Source organism: Juglans regia, chromosome 4, assembly GCF_001411555.2.
Source record: "Juglans regia cultivar Chandler chromosome 4, Walnut 2.0, whole genome shotgun sequence".
Taxonomy (NCBI): Eukaryota; Viridiplantae; Streptophyta; class Magnoliopsida; order Fagales; family Juglandaceae; genus Juglans; species Juglans regia.
The window spans coordinates 31011943-31030057 of NC_049904.1; the positions used below are offsets into that span (position 1 = coordinate 31011943).

Below are 18115 nucleotides of genomic sequence, written 5' to 3' on the forward strand. Positions count from 1 at the left end.
AACGAGCATGCCAATCATCAAAAGATGCGCGCGGACAATTATTAGGAAGAACGGAAATGAAAGATTTATGACCACGTTCAAGAACATAAAGTCCATTTTCACGTCGACCGGTTGCTACCACTCTTTTTGTGTCTCGAGTCTGCACAGTGAATCGATCATTAGTAAAAGTAATAGAGAATGGAAAATCAGAGGTTAGTTTACTAATGGAGATAAGATTTTTAGTGAGACCGGGCACAACTAAGACATCTTTTAAAAGAAGAGAAGGAGTTGGAGAGAAAGTACCTGTGTGAGAAATGAGAAGAGATGCACCATTACCAAATACAACACAATCCTTACCAAGATAAGTGTTTGCCGTGTCTAATTGAGCGGCATCATGGGTCATATGAGCAGTGGCCCCAGTGTCCGTGTACCAATCGGAGTCTTGGACGGAGTCTTGACCATCATTAAGAGAGCAAGAAGTGAAAGCTTCAACTAAATTTGCACTAGGGGGCCGAATGTAACGATCACGGCAAACAGAGGCATAATGGCCTTCACGACGGCAAATTTGACAGCGAATGGGACGAGTTCTTTGAGTGTTTCGTCCACCACGTGCACGTCCTCCACGAGAGGAACGGCCCTCTCCACGACCACCCGCATGTGATGCGGGTTTGGAAATTCTGGAAGTGGTAAAAGCAGCAGCAGTGGAGCCCAGAGGAGAGGTTGAGTCCAAAGATCGAACAAAAATCTCATGGCTTTCGGCTTTGGGTACAACATCATCAAATAGAGGAAGAGGAGACAGAGATAATTGAGTGGTGGAGAAAACTGAAAAAGATGATCCAAGACCACGTAAATACCAGTGAAGTTTATCAAGATCATCAACTGGACGTCCCATTGCAGCAAGTTGATCACAAACGGCTTTGAACTCACGGGAGAACTCAGGTACGGTTTTGTCATTCTTTTTCATAGTCTGAAGATCATCCTTCAACCGAAGCTCACGGGACTTTGATCTGTGACTAAACGTATTTTCCAGGCATGACCAGACGGCCCGAGACGTGGATAAGCCAACGACAGCAGACATGGCTTCTTCTGTTAAGGTGGAAAGCAACAGGCTGAGCACAAGTTGATCAATCTGTTTCCATTCGGTCAACTTTGGATTTGCAGAAACAGAGTCGCCATAAACAATGAAGCGGGCTTCTGACTTTGCAGCAACGGAAGTACTTGACTGCGCCAGAGGAGATAATTTGAGGAAGATAATTTGATCGTGAGGAGATGAACCATGGTGGTGAAGGGGAGAGAGGGGTTGACAGAGGCCATGGGATCGGTTTTGGATGTTAATCCGAGAAATGGCTCTAAGATACCATGTGAAGGTTTGCAAAAACCACCGTAAATTTCAGGTGGATCACTTCATTTATTTATAGCAGTATATGTACATTTACACGTGATGAGTTTAAGTTAACAAATATATTTGTAAATACAAAAGGATCCGGTTCATAAAGGATCTTGTTCTTGTTCTTTAACTTGATCTTGTTCTTGAGCTTGATGAGTAACCGTAATACTTTTTATTATATATATAGATATATATATATATATTAGGATTGATAAGAGAAAAAGTAAATTAACAAGTAGAATTAATTACATCTTATATAAAATTTACATCATTTTACAACATGTTTACGTTTATGAAATTATGAAAAGTTTTATTTCAAATAATAAGTAAATACATTACCGCAACCGTATAAGAGAATAATATAATATATAATAAACTTTAATGAACGGATCAGATCGAATCAAGATTCAAAACGTGTCAAAAATTGCCATGCGATAAAATGTAATTATAACAAATACATGCAATTCTTGTATTGAGTGTAATTGCACGTTTTAACTCAAAATTATAAAATCAAAGATCAATATATTATTGGTCTGTATACAAAATGAAAATACATATTGAACACAGCGGAAAAAAAATAAATAGACAGAGAGAAAAAGGAGAAATATATGACATTGTCATGAGCAAAGATATTAATTAGAGCATTGCTACACAACTTCCACCACACTCCATATTCCATATTTTTTTAAATTTTTTAAATTTTTAATATTTTTTTAAAATTTTTTTTAAGTTTATTTTTTTTAAATTATTTCAAATTTTTTATTTATTATTCATATAATAAATATTTAATAAAAGAAAAAAATAATAATAATTAAAAATAATGTGAAGTGTGGAGTGTTAGGAAGTTGTGAAGATTTTTTGTATTAATTATTGTAATTGCAGGAAGCTGCCCTGTGGCTCGGAGCTTGTCCCGTTTCCTCTTTCTTTCAATCTCCTTTCTTTCAGACCTGGATGATGTTTGGTGTTCTCTTTTCCGACTCACTCGCAAAGTCACTTTTTCTTCCCTGCGAGTCATCTCAGATACCCATTACTCTGCTCAGAGAGCTAGTTAGAGAGAGAGAACTAATTTTCCGAATCCGAAAAAGATAACAACGAAAAAAGGTTCCTAAAAGCACTCGGCTTTTATTTCTCTGTCTGCCATCGAAGTGCCGTAAATCTAATCCCTCGCTCCCCTCCCATTATCCCGTCCCCTCTCGCTACTCTCTGTCTCTCTCTGTTTCTGAGACAATGGGTGAACTTCTTTTGCTTAGTTTTCCCGGGCATCTTCCTCCTATCTCTACTTACCACTGTAACTCTTAAACCAGAACTCTTAAAGCAGCCCACTTTACTAGGCTGGACTGGTTTCCCCCCACGATTTCCCAGCCAGAAAATCTCTCAGAAATCCCGAGGTCATATTCCTTCCAATTTATACACAACCCCATCTGGTCGTTCTGCCTCGCCCACATTTCCCTTTCTGGGTAATCCTCGAACTCGAAGCCAACCAAAATGATCACTCTCATAGACCTCTACCACGTTCTCACAGCCGTTGTGCCTCTTTATGTGGCCATGATATTAGCTTACGGCTCTGTCAAATGGTGGAAGATCTTTACCCCCGACCAATGCTCAGGCATCAACCGTTTTGTGGCTCTTTTTGCTGTGCCTCTCCTTTCCTTTCACTTCATCTCCACAAACAACCCCTACGCGATGAACTACAGATTCATAGCCGCTGACACTCTCCAGAAGGTTATAGTCTTGGTGGTCCTTGCCGTCTGGTCAAGGACCAGCTTAAGAGGCTCTCTTGAATGGTCCATCACCCTTTTCTCTCTCTCCTCTCTCCCTAATACACTCGTCATGGGCATCCCTCTGCTCAAGGGCATGTATGGAGACTCGTCAGGGACCCTCATGGTCCAAATAGTGGTCCTCCAATGCATCATCTGGTACACTTTAATGCTCTTTCTGTTTGAGTACAGGGGAGCCAGACTCTTGATCGTCGAGCAGTTCCCAGACACTGCCGGGTCCATTATTTCCTTCAAAGTTGATTCTGATATCATTTCCTTGGATGGGAAAGAACCACTTGAAACCCAAGCTGAAGTTGGTGAAGATGGGAAACTCCATGTTATTGTGAGAAAATCAGCTTCTTCTCGCTCCGAAATCTTCTCCCGGCGATCTCACGGGCCTAATTCTGGTCTTTCACTCACTCCACGGCTATCTAATTTGACCAATGCCGAGATTTACTCGCTCCAATCATCAAGAAATCCAACCCCTAGAGATTCCAGTTTCAACCACACTGATTTGTACTCCATGGTGAACGGTAAGAACGCGAGCAGTGTGAGCCCGAGGCAGTCCAATTTCGGTAATCTGGGTTTCGACGAGGAGAGCGGGGTAGGCGTGCTCGGGAACCCCGCGAAATCGAATGGGGATTATCCGGCTCCGACGAGTGTAGGGATTTTCTCGCCGGTCGCGAGGAAGAAGACCAATGGGTGTGGTGGTGAAGGAGGTAAGGACCTTCACATGTTTGTTTGGAGCTCAAGTGCTTCCCCGGGTTCTGAAGGTGGGATCCATGCTTTCAGGGGTGGAGGAGAGTATGGGAATGAGCTTGGTGGGGTTGGTCGCCAAAAAGATTTAAACAGTAATCTTCAAAATTTTAATTTCGACGTTCTGCTGACATGGTAGACTATTAGTTCTGAATGCTTCTCTTAAAAAAAAAAAAAAAAAAGTTCTGAATGCTAGTGCTTATCTCTCTTTTGGATTTTTGTTGGTCGTTGATTTTGGATTTATATTGGAGGTTCTAAGGAGTGACGTTTGTCGGATTTTGGTTTTGTCGTACTCAACATGTCCTTTTAGTTTTACCTTTACCTTGGATGGGATATGGGCTCCTCCTCCCTTTCCCAGAGCAGATTTGAAACAGGATCCCCTGTTTTTCTCGGTCCCAAATTTGTCACGACTCCGATCATTTCTTTTTTCTTTTGTCGTTTTCTCGATCATATTTTACGTTACAGTGATCGAAATCTCGTGTTTGATATCTAGATTATCATGACGAGTTTGGTCGGGATGAGTTCAGCTTTGGAAACAGGCCAGCGACGAATGGAGAAGGCCCTGTACTCTCAAAGCTCGGTTCGAGCTCCACAACTGAGCTCCACCCCAAGGCTGCAGGTGCTCACTATGAATCAAAGATGGCGTCTTTGCCGCCTGCTAGTGTTATGACCAGACTCATTTTGATTATGGTGTGGCGGAAGCTAATCAGGAATCCCAATACTTACTCCAGCCTGATTGGCCTCACCTGGTCATTGGTCTCATTCAAGTACGTTAAAGCTAGATCATCCACTCTTTCCGTAGCAATTTTCAAGTGTTAAATCCCTCGCCTTTTAATTTGTGCAACAATTTTGCAGGTGGAATATCGTAATGCCAGCGATAATTGCACGGTCGATATCCATTTTATCTGATGCTGGTCTTGGAATGGCCATGTTTAGTCTTGGTATGTTCAATTATAAACCCTTTTTGGGATTTCTTAGCTTTTGTACTAGGTAGAAAGTCTGAGCCGAGAAAACTCAGAAAAGTGGTTTTTTTTTTTTTTTTAATTTTTATGGCTAGAGTTTTGCTAATTGTTTCTGTCTTGTGTGATGGCAGGTTTGTTCATGGCGTTGCAGCCGAGAATGATTGCATGTGGGAACTCTGTTGCTGCCTTTGCCATGGCTGTTCGATTCATCTGCGGTCCTGCTGTCATGGCTGCTGCCTCGTTTGCCGTTGGTGTACGAGGAGATCTTTTGCACATTGCAATTGTACAGGTTAAAAGGGTACCTTAATTAGTATTGGTGCTAGTGAAAGCATTTGATTCCCTAAATTTTTTTCTTGGCTAAAAATACTCTCCCAATAATTTTATCTTAAATTTTATTTATTTTTAAAAAATCTTCTACATTTTATTTTCTATTATATTAAAATAATATTATTCTATTTTTTCTTTATTATTTTTTTCTTTCACCTCTATTTACAAACTTAACTACTCAATATATTTTTTTTTATATTTTAAACTATAATTCTAGTAACTATAATGAATATGAATATGTGAAAAAGTATAAATGATTGTAAGAAAAATTTATTTTATTTATTAGAATAAAATATTAATAAAAGATTATTTAGGGGACGTATAATGATTTTTTATATTTGGATAATTACTGTTTATCCCCTAAATCAAAATCTTAAAATAGAGAATGGGATGAGAAGGGGTTTTTGAACTTTTTTCTAAATTCTTCTCCATAATTTATTTATCTTTTATAAGAAATTCTTCGCTATAATTTAGGAAAGAGGAAAATAGGACATGGGATGGAAATGCCCTTAGGCATAAGATAAGTCCATATTTATATATGGATCCCACGTAAAGTTACTAATTTTACTTTGAAAAAAAAATATATAATAATCTAACATATTACATCAGTTTTATTTATAAATTTACTTTTTGTAAATTTTTTTTGGACCAACTACTTGTCTAAGCACAGATGCCGCTAACACCATCTAAACTTGAGAGTGAGTCCAAGTGCGCGATTAAAAAATAGTTTTGCTATTTATCATTCTATATATCATACATTATACTTATTTTTATTTTATTTTTTAGTTTTAGTTTTATTTTTACTAAACTAATTAAATTTTTCTATTTATCATCTATACATTACATATTTGTTAAGAAAAAAAATAAAAAATTATATATGATGTGTAGTGTAAGGATGACGAGAGAATTTTTCTTTAAAAAATAATGCATATTAACAAAATATTTATAAAATACAATAAAAAGCGCCTTAAGTGCCCCATTTGCTTTTGTCAAGCGAAGTGCTTCGGCTTGGCGTTTTGTGCTTAAGTGCGCCTTTGCCAACCACCTACCCCAGTTCCAAATCATGTTTCGTTGTCTAACTCGTTTGCTGGATGCAACTTTACTTGCTCTTATGCAGTATAAGATAATGTAAGATTTCTTCTCAAATTTTCAGGCGGCTCTTCCCCAGGGGATTGTCCCCTTTGTCTTTGCAAAGGAATACAATGTTCATCCTGACATTCTAAGCACTGGGTTCGAACCATACACTGATTCTCATTTAATTTCTGATGGACTGTGTTATATATATGCTTACAAACTTACAAATGCGTGCATGAATATCAGAACATATGCCTGTCCATGCATGAATATCACTATATTTAAACTGATGAGCTGTGTGCTAACTCTCATCAATGATCATCATGCTATCAATATTTTCTAAATTTTTTCAAGATTTTGGTAATAATACCTACTTTGGCGTTCTCTTTGTTGCAGGGTTATATTTGGGATGCTAATAGCTCTTCCTATAACACTAGTTTACTACATCTTGCTGGGACTTGGAAGCTGAGGAACTGAAACTGTGTTAGAGAAATAGTTAATACAAGCTAGCTAGCTAGTACTTACCCTTTTGGAATTGGGAGGTTTTTATTTTCCTCGAACGAAATAGAATTTCAGTAGTTTAGAGAAGAGAAGAAAATTAGGAAACATCAACAAATTGGGGAGAGATAGAAGATGAACGATATTGAAGCTGGAGCTCTAACTTTTGTCTTAACGTTTTGTCCTTTTGTTTTTGGAAAAAGAAAAGAATGACCATGTGCTCCGGCTTTTGTTCCTTTGACGAAGCTTGTTTTTAGTTGCAGATACCTCTACCCTTTTACTTCATTTTTAAGGTCAAAAGAGGATTTCGATTGGAATCTCTGTGCAAGAAAGTCCATCACATTTGCTTTTTTCTAGAGAAAAACGTGTGTGCATAGCTCCCTCGGTTGAACCTGCTGTCCCTCGCGCTTTAAATTTTGACCTCTCTGGATTTTAATACAAATAATTTAGGTAAAGGCATATTGAAAACGTCGCAGATCAGCTTTAATCCTTTAGTTAGGCTTGTGGGAAATTAATGGCTGTCACAATTCAGATTAGATAGAAGCTGGTAGCAGTTGGCCATGGACACATCAACGAGTCAACAGCAACAGATCAGTGCTCATTGCAGTCAAGTAATTTTTTTTTTTCTCTTTGTGCTCGTGAATTCAAAGTAGTTCTGAACGATGTTTGCAAGTTTTCTGAACAACCATGGGATCATATGTAATTGTAGATTCACTTCATCTCATTCTCAGTGCATGCAATGGCTTGAATCCCTCAAAAGCCGCATTTTCAGGGGAAAATGCCACTATACGTGGGGGACATCAATATAAAAGTAGGAGACATGAGTCGCATTTTGGGTCTGCCCTTGGGGTTCCAGTCATGACATGCACTCGATCAGTTCATGGCGGTCGTGATTACATACTTAAAAGTGCTTTATAAGCAGACAAGAATTGCCTATTTTGACTAATTATTTTGACAATCTCACAAATTGATATGGCTTTATGTAGTTCGTCAGATTATAAAATTATTTTTATTATAAAATAAATCTAACAGATCAAATAAAATCACATCAATTTATAAATACTCATTATTTTACGCTGGTTCTGAACGTATTTTTTCAGCAATCTTCTGCTAAACGATCTTGGGATATTGCTGCATCGTTTCACACCAAATCTATGAAGGAAATCATATACGTGCCTTAAAGGCCTTTGACAAATGCAAAAGAACAGGCTTGGCATTCAAATGTAAGATCTGGCATTGGCCCACTTAAGATTTTGCAATCTATGACGACATTTTTTGTAACAGGATATATATAGATATATATATATAGTAATGCTACGTGAAATGCACAAACGCCGTGTAGTCGCTTTGAGAAAGAGTGGGGTCTATTATTAAAAAATTAATTTCTTTTTATATAGGTCTCATATTTATTCACTTTTTTCAAAACGACTACACGATGACAGCACGTTCACGACTGCAAGTATCATTTTTAATGTATATATATATATATAGACACATAGCTATCACTGACATGTTATAGTTCGGAAGATAGTCATGTTCTAAACAGGAACAAGTTGTCATGACTGCAAATGGACATTAATTTTGACAGAAATATTGCAGTACAATAAGAGCTAGATTTACGTTCATTTCTGATCTTGTAGTTCCAATCATATAAACTGCATCCAGAAATTTCTTACCCGGGGTTAAATGCGGGTGATCAGGGTGACAATTATGCATTAATTACCACGTTTCTGAATTAATCATGAGTTGCGTGGGACATATAAACCGTCTACTTTCGGTGAAAATTCTTATTTTTTATGCGAAACTATTGCTTAGTTTTCTTTACAAACTTCTGATCAATTCTAAACAAATTACATTCTAATGTTATATTCATTTTTAAGTCCTAATTATATGTCATGATCATATGATAATTATTAGTTAGATCTTAACAGAACGGGCAATCTTTAAAAAAATAGACAAATTATAAAGAATAATGATATTTTGTCCTCTTATTTTGACCGTTTATATATTTAATTTTTTTAAAAAAATTAATTATTAGTATATTATTATATTTTTTTATTATTTTTTAAAAATATTTAAAGATATTAAAAAAAATAGATGAATTTTATCTAAACAGTATGTCTAACGATTACTGCTGAACGACAGTCTAGTGTTACTCAAGTATAAAATGAGTTGTAATTTAATTAGGTGACAACTTAATAATTTTGTAACCATGTTGCAAAAGTCTGAGTACGTACTGCACGGGGTACGACTCCTCCCAGCCAGCTAAATGTTTAATTTTTTTTTTTTTATATTTATTATTATTTTTTATTAACGCTGAATATATTAATTAATCTTTATCTACTATTGAAAGCTCTTATATATTTATGATTTTGATATTTTATTATTACAAATTACCTGCATCATATATCCCTAAATCGGTAAGTATTGATAATATTTTTTTTTAATCTTAAATTACTGTTATAAAATCCGTTATATATATATAATATATTATAATAAGTGACTATCTAATTGTGAATAATAACTTTTATTATTTTTCTGTTAATTTTTTCTATTTTTCCTTTAAGTCTTTTAAGTCTTATTTTATCAAAAAATCCTTAAATATTTGACGTGTAACTCATTTGTAGAATTTGGTGAAATATCATATTTTATCAAAAAGTTATTAAGACCCTTGACCATTTGACGTGTAGCTCATTTATAAAATTTAATAAATGATCATGTTTTACTAAAAGATCCTTAATAGCCCATTGGTGGACAAGAATTAAAGTTTCTTTTTCATATCTTTTTTGTTCTGATAGTGTATTCATTTTTCTTTCTTTTTATTTCAATTTTTTTAAAATAAAAAATTAATAATATTTTATTATTATATAGAGAGTAAATAAATAATCTAATATGAATGCAAATCAATACTCATACTTTACTAAAGTTTTTTTTTTTTTTAATCTTGATTTTTTATCTTTCTTTAATTTTATATTTTCTTTTATCAAAAAACATGTCTTAACTTTTTCACTTTTATTTATTTATTTAAATGATTATATTAGGTGCACATATACTATAGGTAACGCACATGAGGCGTTTCCCAGTGTGTATATATATATATATATATATATATATATATATATATATATATATAATATGTATTCATGCATGGTACGTGATATTTAGAAGGATCGGAGAAGAAGCTACATCTCGCGAGAAATTTCCTCGACTTTATTCCACGACAACATTATTGAATCAACGCAGTAAAAGGGCCCAAACGAACCAAAAATTCTTTGATAAAAACCCTAAAGAGTAAAGACAAAACGCCACCGAAAGCTTCCAACACTTACTTATTTTCACTCAGTACTCACTCCAATTATAACTTCAACGCAGATCGCCCAGCAGCATGCTTCAACCGGAAAACCAAGACCTCTACCGCTTCTTCACAGGCAACGGCGCCTTCATCAACGTCGGAGTGCCATACGGTTTCCCTGCAAACTGTGATGATCAGTTTCCTGCCGGCGGGATGCAAAGCTTCTGTAGTACTTCCAGCTCGTATTATCCCAGCTTGGAGGTGTCGGGTTTATTAAATTCGCCACCGCAGGATAGAGCACTTGCCGCCCAGAAGAATCATAAAGAGGCTGAGAAGAGGAGGAGAGAGAGAATCAACTCCCATCTCGATAAACTGAGGAGTCTTCTTCCTTGTAATTCTAAGGTGAGGCGCCTGCGCATATATGAACCTAAATTCTTTCTTTGAGAAGGTTGGATTTATGACTTTGATATTTGGGAAGGAATTTTTTTTTTTTTTTTTCAGGTCGTGAGTTAGTGAGAGGTACGAGCTAACAATACGTGTTTCCAATTCGATTTTTCTTTTAATGATTCTTTTCTTTTTTTCTGAAAATTATGAGCTTGAAGGGTCCCAATTAGCTTTGCTCAAGATAAGATTCTCATCATGTTCATGTGTTTTGTGCTTTGTTGACTGTTTGGTTAGCAAGAAAAAGTAAATAAAGAAACAGATCGCGATGTTGGACTTTTCATTATCTTTGACCGAAAAAGGTCGACTTCACTTAGGCAAAGAGTACTGTCATTATGAGTTGACATCCACGACCTTAAATTCTTCTTCAACTTGTTCATTCATTTCTTTTCTTTTTGGTCTTTGTGGCGGGGGATTATTCGTTATGAAACAATGATCTAGAGTTTTGTTTTCAGTTTATATTTCTAGGCAACCAAACTGAGCTTACTTTGGGATTCTCCGCTGCATTAGAAGAAGATAGTATTACTTAATAACCCATTCATTTTATGAACTTAGAAGAAGATAATATTACTTAATAACCCATTGATCATCATTTTATGAACTTAGAAGAAAATAATATTACTTAATAACCCATTGATCATCATTTTATGAACTTAGATTCCGAAATCTTGGATTCATAAAATTCTTTCGGAAGTTTTGAATGTTCAAACTGTACTTAACACAGAATCTGAAAAGAGACAAGGAATCAAAAGCTTTTATAGCTTCTAGGGTTAGCGCGCGACTTTAATTGGGAAAGTTGTCCAGCTTTTCAGAATAGGGTTTTCTGACCTCTCCACCTTCCCTCCCTCTTCTTTTTCTTTTATCTTCTCAGACAGACAAAGCTTCATTACTGGCAAAGGTGGTCGAACGTGTTAAAGAGCTGAAAGAACAAACGTCACAAATCACGGAACTGGAAACCTTCCCTTCCGAAACTGATGAAATCACCGTACTCTCTGGTGACCACAGTGATGGCAGGTTAATATTCAAAGCCTCGTTGTGCTGTGAAGACCGCACCGACTTGATGCCAGACCTTATCGAGATTCTAAAATCTCTTCATTTGACAACTCTAAGAGCAGAGATGGCCACTCTCGGCGGAAGAATTCGAAATGTTCTTATTGTCGCCGCGGATAAAGATCACAGCATTGAATCAGTACATTTCTTGCAAAATGCCTTGAAATCTTTGCTCGAGCGTTCAAGTTCTAGTGATAAGTCCAAAAGGCGACGCACATTAGACCGCAAAATAGTTATGTAACTGTGATTGCTCGATCGTACTCCATTTCATATTTTTGTCATTAGCTTTTGCGTTTAATATACGAGAAGTGTTACCACTACAAATAGGTTTCAAGAAATAAATCTACCAACTTGACATAATGGTTTTATATTACACGTTAGATCTATTATATAATAGAAATAAATATATAATCTAACGTATTATATAAAATCATGTCAGTTTGTATGTTTATTTTTAGAATCTTTTTTATAGTTAAAACATTTCTCTACGCAGGTATGTTATCTTCAGTGAGTTATCTTTTGTATGTTTGATGGGTTTACTCAATTGTTTCAACCCATAGTTTTTTTTTTTTTGTCTTTAACAAATTATATATAGGCATGTGTGTGACTTTATATATATAGATCGGTGAGGTTTATTAACTGTTTAAGACCTCATAATTATAATTATCTAGTGCATGTGCATCATGTAACAACAATATATATTGGTTTTGCATAGAAAAGGTGGAAGAATCTGTATTAGTACGAGATGTATGACGATTGGATCTGTATAGAAGATTTGCTTCTGTAAGTTTCCAAGCTCAATATGATCAATACTATATTATTTTCTCTCATATTCTTGAGCAGTGTATCACTTGAAAAGTACTTGGCCCCCAGTATAGTTTTTATCTTATCTTCGTTAATTGAAAGCATTTTTATGTAATAAAAATGTATCTAAAATTCATTTTTTCTTAAAATATTGAAGTCATTAGTTATTTGTATAGTTAAACTTTGCGCACTCTTTTTTTTTTTTTTTTAAATACTAGATTAATCGATCATACTATTTTTAATGGTATTCATTGTTCACCGTTAACGATCATTTCATAAATTGAAATCGAATTTCAGTACCTCAGTTTCTTGTGAAATCTTCCCAATGCCCGTTTCGTGTGTGGCGTTCTATCGACTTCCCTAATCCGGCCAGGTTCCGATCTTTGGCTAAAGATCAAGAAACTAACAGTGCAGATTGATTGCAGATACTTTTTTCTATAATCTGCAAGACAATTAGGGATCGATGATCAACGAGCTCATGGCAGGCCAAGGCCACCGGCCATTAGCTCTCTCGCAGGTTTCTAATTTCTGTTCTATTTTTGCCCGAAGACAAACAGTCATAACTAGTTTAATTGATTGTATGCTATCGCGCTGTAATCACTAACCAAAACAGAGTTACAAAATTCAAAGTCTTAAATATGGGTTTTGTTGTCTCCATTGATTCCACTTATTCATCTAATTAACTTCTAATTCCTTTCCGAAGAAGTACTACAAAATATAATTATAATATTCCTAATGCAAACGAGCATGGACAGTGTATGACCTCATTCCGTCCGGACTTGAACAGCTGCTTTGTTAGTTTCTTTTGTTGGGATCTGTCGTATCGATCGGTTGTGGAAGGGCTTAGTGAAGCTTATTGAGCTCCCTCGTTAGATTAGTTAAATTTAAAAGATATTTTTTTATGAATATAAGAGAAATTTAACTTTTAACTATTATATTCACATAAATCTTCATATTAAAATAATTATTTTTTTATTATATAATATTAAAATAATATAAGATGAATTTAATTTTAATTATTCACATCAAATCTCCACATTAGATTATATATTTATTTATTATATAGTAATGAATAACTAATAATTTCAAAAATATTTAATTTTTTAATTATTAATTTATTTTATTTTATCATATTTTACTATTCTACCTATTATATATTAATTAATAATCATATTCTTATTAAATTAATATATCACTAACTCAAATTAATATATCGATTTCAAAAATATTTTAATTTTTTTAATTATTAAATTATTTTATTTTATCATATTTTACTATTCATAATATTATATATTAATTAGTAATCACATTCTAATTAAATTATGGATTAAAAATATAAACTAGAAAGACATTGATGGAGACCTCGAGAGAGAGAAACAAATTATATAAAATAGATTTGATGAATAAATAGTGTCTTTCAAATTTGAAAATAACTTTAGAAGTTACTGTAGTTATATTCCAAATATTTAGAATATAGCTATTCCAATGTGATACATTTTATGGTTCAATAGCTAAATTCTCATTGAATTTAGCTTTTAGCTAATTCAATGAGAGTGCTCTGCATTGGTAGTGGTTTATGAAAAAAAACTTCCACATTGGTTTATGCATCTTTGAACCAAATAATAGTAAAATATTATTATTATTTTTTATTTGTTTCCTAAAATTATTTTTTTATATATATGTTACAATTAACATCCACTTTGTATTATCAACTTAATAAAAATTTTATGTATCAAAATCATCTTAATATTAATGCTACAAATTTGATTTTAATAGGTAAGAGAGAGAAAAAAAATAGTAAAATAATATTTGAAGAATGAATAGTACTTCTTCAAATTTAAAGAAGCATTATTTATAGCTATGCATAAAAATTTAGAGATGTATGAGTCAATATAGATGAATTTAAAGACATATTCTTTAAATTTAAAGATAAAGAAAAAGATAGTGAAGCCACTACCAATGCTCCAACTTCTACTTGAGCTAGTTTTCGACGTTGAAGGGACCCAAAATCACCAAACATTGATATCGTTTATCGACACTCTCAAACTCAACAGTTGCGAGAAAAAAAAGGAGTTATGACTACTTCAACCCGCCCAAGACTAGAACTAGAAGTAGACAGACAGACAAAGATTCATGTATTAATAATGGTAAATTTGACCAAGAGAACCGAGAAAGCATGCTCATGCACATCCACTTCAGAAGTGAACAAATGGACAAAGGCCAGAGAGGCTCGGAGAGAGAGGAGGCGTGCGTAAAGGGAGCTGACAAAAAGTAGAAGTCATGGGCAGTGAGAAGAAGACATGAGAAAGTGAAGGAAGGAAGGAAGGGGGAGATTCAGGGCAGATGGGATTGGCTGTTTCTTCCTTCTTTTTTTTTTAAGCAAGAGGAGGAGACATTGAGTTTTGGATCGAGGATCGGTGTGGACCTTTTGTCGGGGGACGTGCTCTCAATCTCTGCCTCTGGGCTTTTTTTGTGTAAGTTGCAGTGGGTGGTCCTATCCGATTCTGCACTATCCTTCTTATGTATGATCCATCTGCCTCGATCTTTCTTTTGACCAATCATTACTCCCACTCCCATCTATATATATAATATTCTTTTCTGCAGTATATATAGTATTTGCTGATAAATTCTACTCATCATTTAAATTTTTATCATTTTCCCATCATCCTATGATGTGTCATTAGATGATTATAAATTATTTATTATATTTCATTTATAAACCTATCATTTAATGTCACATCATGAAATGATGAGAAGATGATGAAAGTTAAGATGATGAATAGATTTTTTCTTTACTGATATGCATTATATCGTCACCACCTTGTACGTACGTTCTAACTGCTAACTTCATGCTCCTTTAAAATTCGTGACTATTGTGCATGCATATGTAATAGATCAGACGGAAAGCCAAAGAAAAATATGTGTATGTAGACCTAACCGTTCTCGTATAAAAAAAAATAAATAAATAAAAGAGATCGGTTGTGTCTAAAAGCATGATATTTTATTAGAAAATGATCAAGTCATACTGTAGGGGTGTAAAAAAATCAAAAAATCGGTTGAATAGACCGAATCGGATCAAATTAGTGTGTTTGGGTTTGGCCAAATACTGGTTTGTAAGAATTGAAACCAGTTTGGTACCAATTTTTAAAATATGAAAATCGGTTTATACTGAATCGGATTGGAATAGTATATATATTTTTAATTTTTTATATTATATATAAAATTTATATTATATTATATATATTATATGCTAAGTTTCTCATTAGCATAATATAAAATTTTAATCTTATTATTCACGTGTATTATTAATTTAATATTTGATATAATATAAAATTAATCTAATAAATTTTAATATGATATATAAATTTTAATATTATAATATAAAATTAATATAACATCAAATTTTAATTTTAAACATTAATATTAATATTAAGTTATTAATATAAACTTACTTTTGATATATATATATATAATATCAATGATAAATACATTTTTGGCAAACATTAAGAAGTGTTAGGTACAAATTAAAAAAATTGGCTTTAAAATCTTAATTTATGCAATAGTATCACACGTGTAAATTGTAAATTGTAAATTGAAAAGACCAGACGGAACCAAAATCAAAAAAATTGAAAGTTTCGATTTTAAAAATGAATCAATTCATATCGATTCTTAAATTTTTAAAATCAATACATATCATTTCAATTTTTAAAATTGTCTAAAACTTAATCCAACTAAACCGATTACGCACCTAATCACACGGGAACAATATCCGAGCAATATCACGCTTCAGGGGATATATGAACAGAAACCGATGTAAGAGTGCATGCAATTGGTGTTAAGAATCCCTTGACGAGTGAGACAGTCGATGTGCATACACAGGGGCCCTCGTGGTTGTCTTCTTCTGCACAGCCCATATATGTGGGCCAGAGGTGTTGCCTAAAAGAAGATTCGTGGCCTAATCTCTGCTGGTAGCCTGAGAAGGTGGTGGAAATCCCCACAAAGGCCCAAGTTAAGCAGCCTCGCCACCATTGCCAATGCCATCCATCTAGCCAATTGTTCTTACCTTCTACACCAACAATATTCTGCAGAAACATTTAGCTCATTATTAATCCATAAATATAATAAATATTACATTATTAAATATGTTTATGTTTAATACACAAAATATAAGTTATTTCACTTATCAGTTTTTTCTATTTCTTGAAATCTTTTTGTAAATAAATTATTTTTCCTAATTGAATTTCTTATTTAATTTGAGTTCATGAATTTTATATCATGGTATTTTATTTACAAAAAATTATAAATATATATATATATATATAATATAATTACAAAAAAATGGAACAAAGCAAGTGGTGTTTGTCTTGTTTGTCTTGGAGTTTGTTGCTGCCTTTGTTGTACCAGCTCTCTTTGTTTTCTTTTGAATTGTTGTAATCATAGAGGGCCCCAACAAAAGTACTGATAAAATAACAGCTTTTTATAATAAAAGTATTTACCCAAAAAAATATAACAGTTATCTATGATAAAAATATATATATATAAAATGTCCAAAGAATTTGAAAGAAAGGTGGTTGGGGAATAATACAATTAAACAAATGAACAAGAAAGTTGCATTTTGGGGGGTACTACTGTTATATAATCTCTAATCCCCATGAAAGTCAGTCCAACAAAGCATAATCTTTTGAACAAGGAATTGTCAGAGAAGCAACCTTACCGATGCTTGACACGTGTTACTGATAATTGCTCCCACCTATATAAATAGATTAAATAAAAAAACAAAATACACTAATGCATAGTTTTTCTTACAAGCTACTTATATCAGTTATTATTTATTTTTATATTTTATATTTATAATTTTTTTACAAGATATTAGAGTATTTTTTGTAAGATATGGAGTGTAGAATGATGAATAGAAAAGTAATTTTCTGGTACTAAATTGTGAGTTGTAGCAAATTCAATGAAGATCAAAGGAGCTTGAATAATGTCTGTCCCTAATTTCCTTTTCCTTCCCTCTGGTCAGAGCATTTTTGAGGGAATGGAAACTGGGTCTTGTTGGGTCGCCCAGCAAAATCATAATGAAGATAGAAAGGTGGGGACTAGAGAATTATGATTATGCAGATAATGATGATGACATTTCTGATCAAGGCATTACTGTTTAAAAATGGGTTCTAAAAATATTGGGATCCATTCAAAATTTGGGAAGATATTGAACAGTAAGTAATTCAGTGATTAGTGACTGAATTGCCATTGGATTCTTCTTATGATCAACTGGGTTTTAACAAACATATTTGACCTAAGATACCTAGCTAGCTAGCTACAAGTGTCTTCTTAGTCAAGGCATTCCTCACAGACTCGGTGGCTTGCTTGGAAACCATCTGTAACCCATGTTCTTGCATGTTCATATGCAATTTTTAATCCACACCATCTCTCTCTCTCTCTCTCTCTCTCTCTCTCTCTCATATCTATGGTGGAAGAACACACAAATTTTCATTGTCTAATAGCTTTATTCTATGGAAAAAAAGAAGGGGTGGAGAGAGGAGGGCATCAGGGAATGAGAATTTTTCATTACTTGCTATTGCACAAAGTTCCACTCTGCAATAAAGTAGCATCATTGTAGTCCTTTGTTTTACCTTTCCCTAAATTTAGGGCATCATCTGCATATAGTGGACTGAAAAAGAGCTTACCAAATCTATTTCATATTGATCTTATGTACAGAGAGTCTGACTCTGACCCCCTTTTAAAAAAAATCATAAATAAAATTCAGGAAGTAAGTTTGTACATAAAAAAT

The 18115-nt window shown here is 33.9% G+C and overlaps 2 protein-coding genes across 3 annotated transcripts; both read left to right on the plus strand.

Annotated features, from left to right (window-relative positions):
* The first annotated feature begins 2269 nt into the window (after window positions 1–2269).
* On the plus strand, window positions 2270–7645 carry LOC108986060 (probable auxin efflux carrier component 1b). Of its 2 annotated transcripts, none has more exons than XM_018958574.2 (6): window positions 2270–3974; window positions 4373–4646; window positions 4735–4820; window positions 4973–5130; window positions 6322–6398; window positions 6639–7645. In XM_018958574.2, exons 1-6 carry the CDS (start codon window positions 2852–2854, stop codon window positions 6709–6711), a joined length of 1791 nt encoding a protein of 596 aa, XP_018814119.2. In that variant the 5' UTR covers window positions 2270–2851; the 3' UTR covers window positions 6712–7645. The 2 variants fall into 2 exon arrangements, with proteins under 2 accessions (XP_018814119.2, XP_018814121.2); XM_018958576.2 differs by having other exon boundaries at window positions 2270–3842.
* Window positions 7646–9936: 2291 nt separating this feature from the next.
* Window positions 9937–12027, plus strand: LOC108986062 (transcription factor bHLH106). Its single transcript, XM_018958578.2, has 2 exons — window positions 9937–10434; window positions 11345–12027. Exons 1-2 carry the CDS (start codon window positions 10126–10128, stop codon window positions 11762–11764), a joined length of 729 nt encoding a protein of 242 aa, XP_018814123.1. The 5' UTR covers window positions 9937–10125; the 3' UTR covers window positions 11765–12027.
* Window positions 12028–18115: the final 6088 nt, after the last annotated feature.

Bases quoted from the DNA above. Each gene is read 5' to 3' on its own strand.
- LOC108986060 (XM_018958574.2), top strand. From the start codon at position 2,852: ATGATCACTCTCATAGACCTCTACCACGTTCTCACAGCCGTTGTGCCT. The intron at 3,975-4,372 runs GTAATCTTCAAA...TTTGATATCTAG, and splicing joins TCGCCAAAAAGATTTAAACA to ATTATCATGACGAGTTTGGT. The intron at 4,647-4,734 runs GTACGTTAAAGC...ACAATTTTGCAG, and splicing joins TGGTCATTGGTCTCATTCAA to GTGGAATATCGTAATGCCAG.
- LOC108986062 (XM_018958578.2), top strand. From the start codon at position 10,126: ATGCTTCAACCGGAAAACCAAGACCTCTACCGCTTCTTCACAGGCAAC. The intron at 10,435-11,344 runs GTGAGGCGCCTG...TTATCTTCTCAG, and splicing joins TTCTTCCTTGTAATTCTAAG to ACAGACAAAGCTTCATTACT.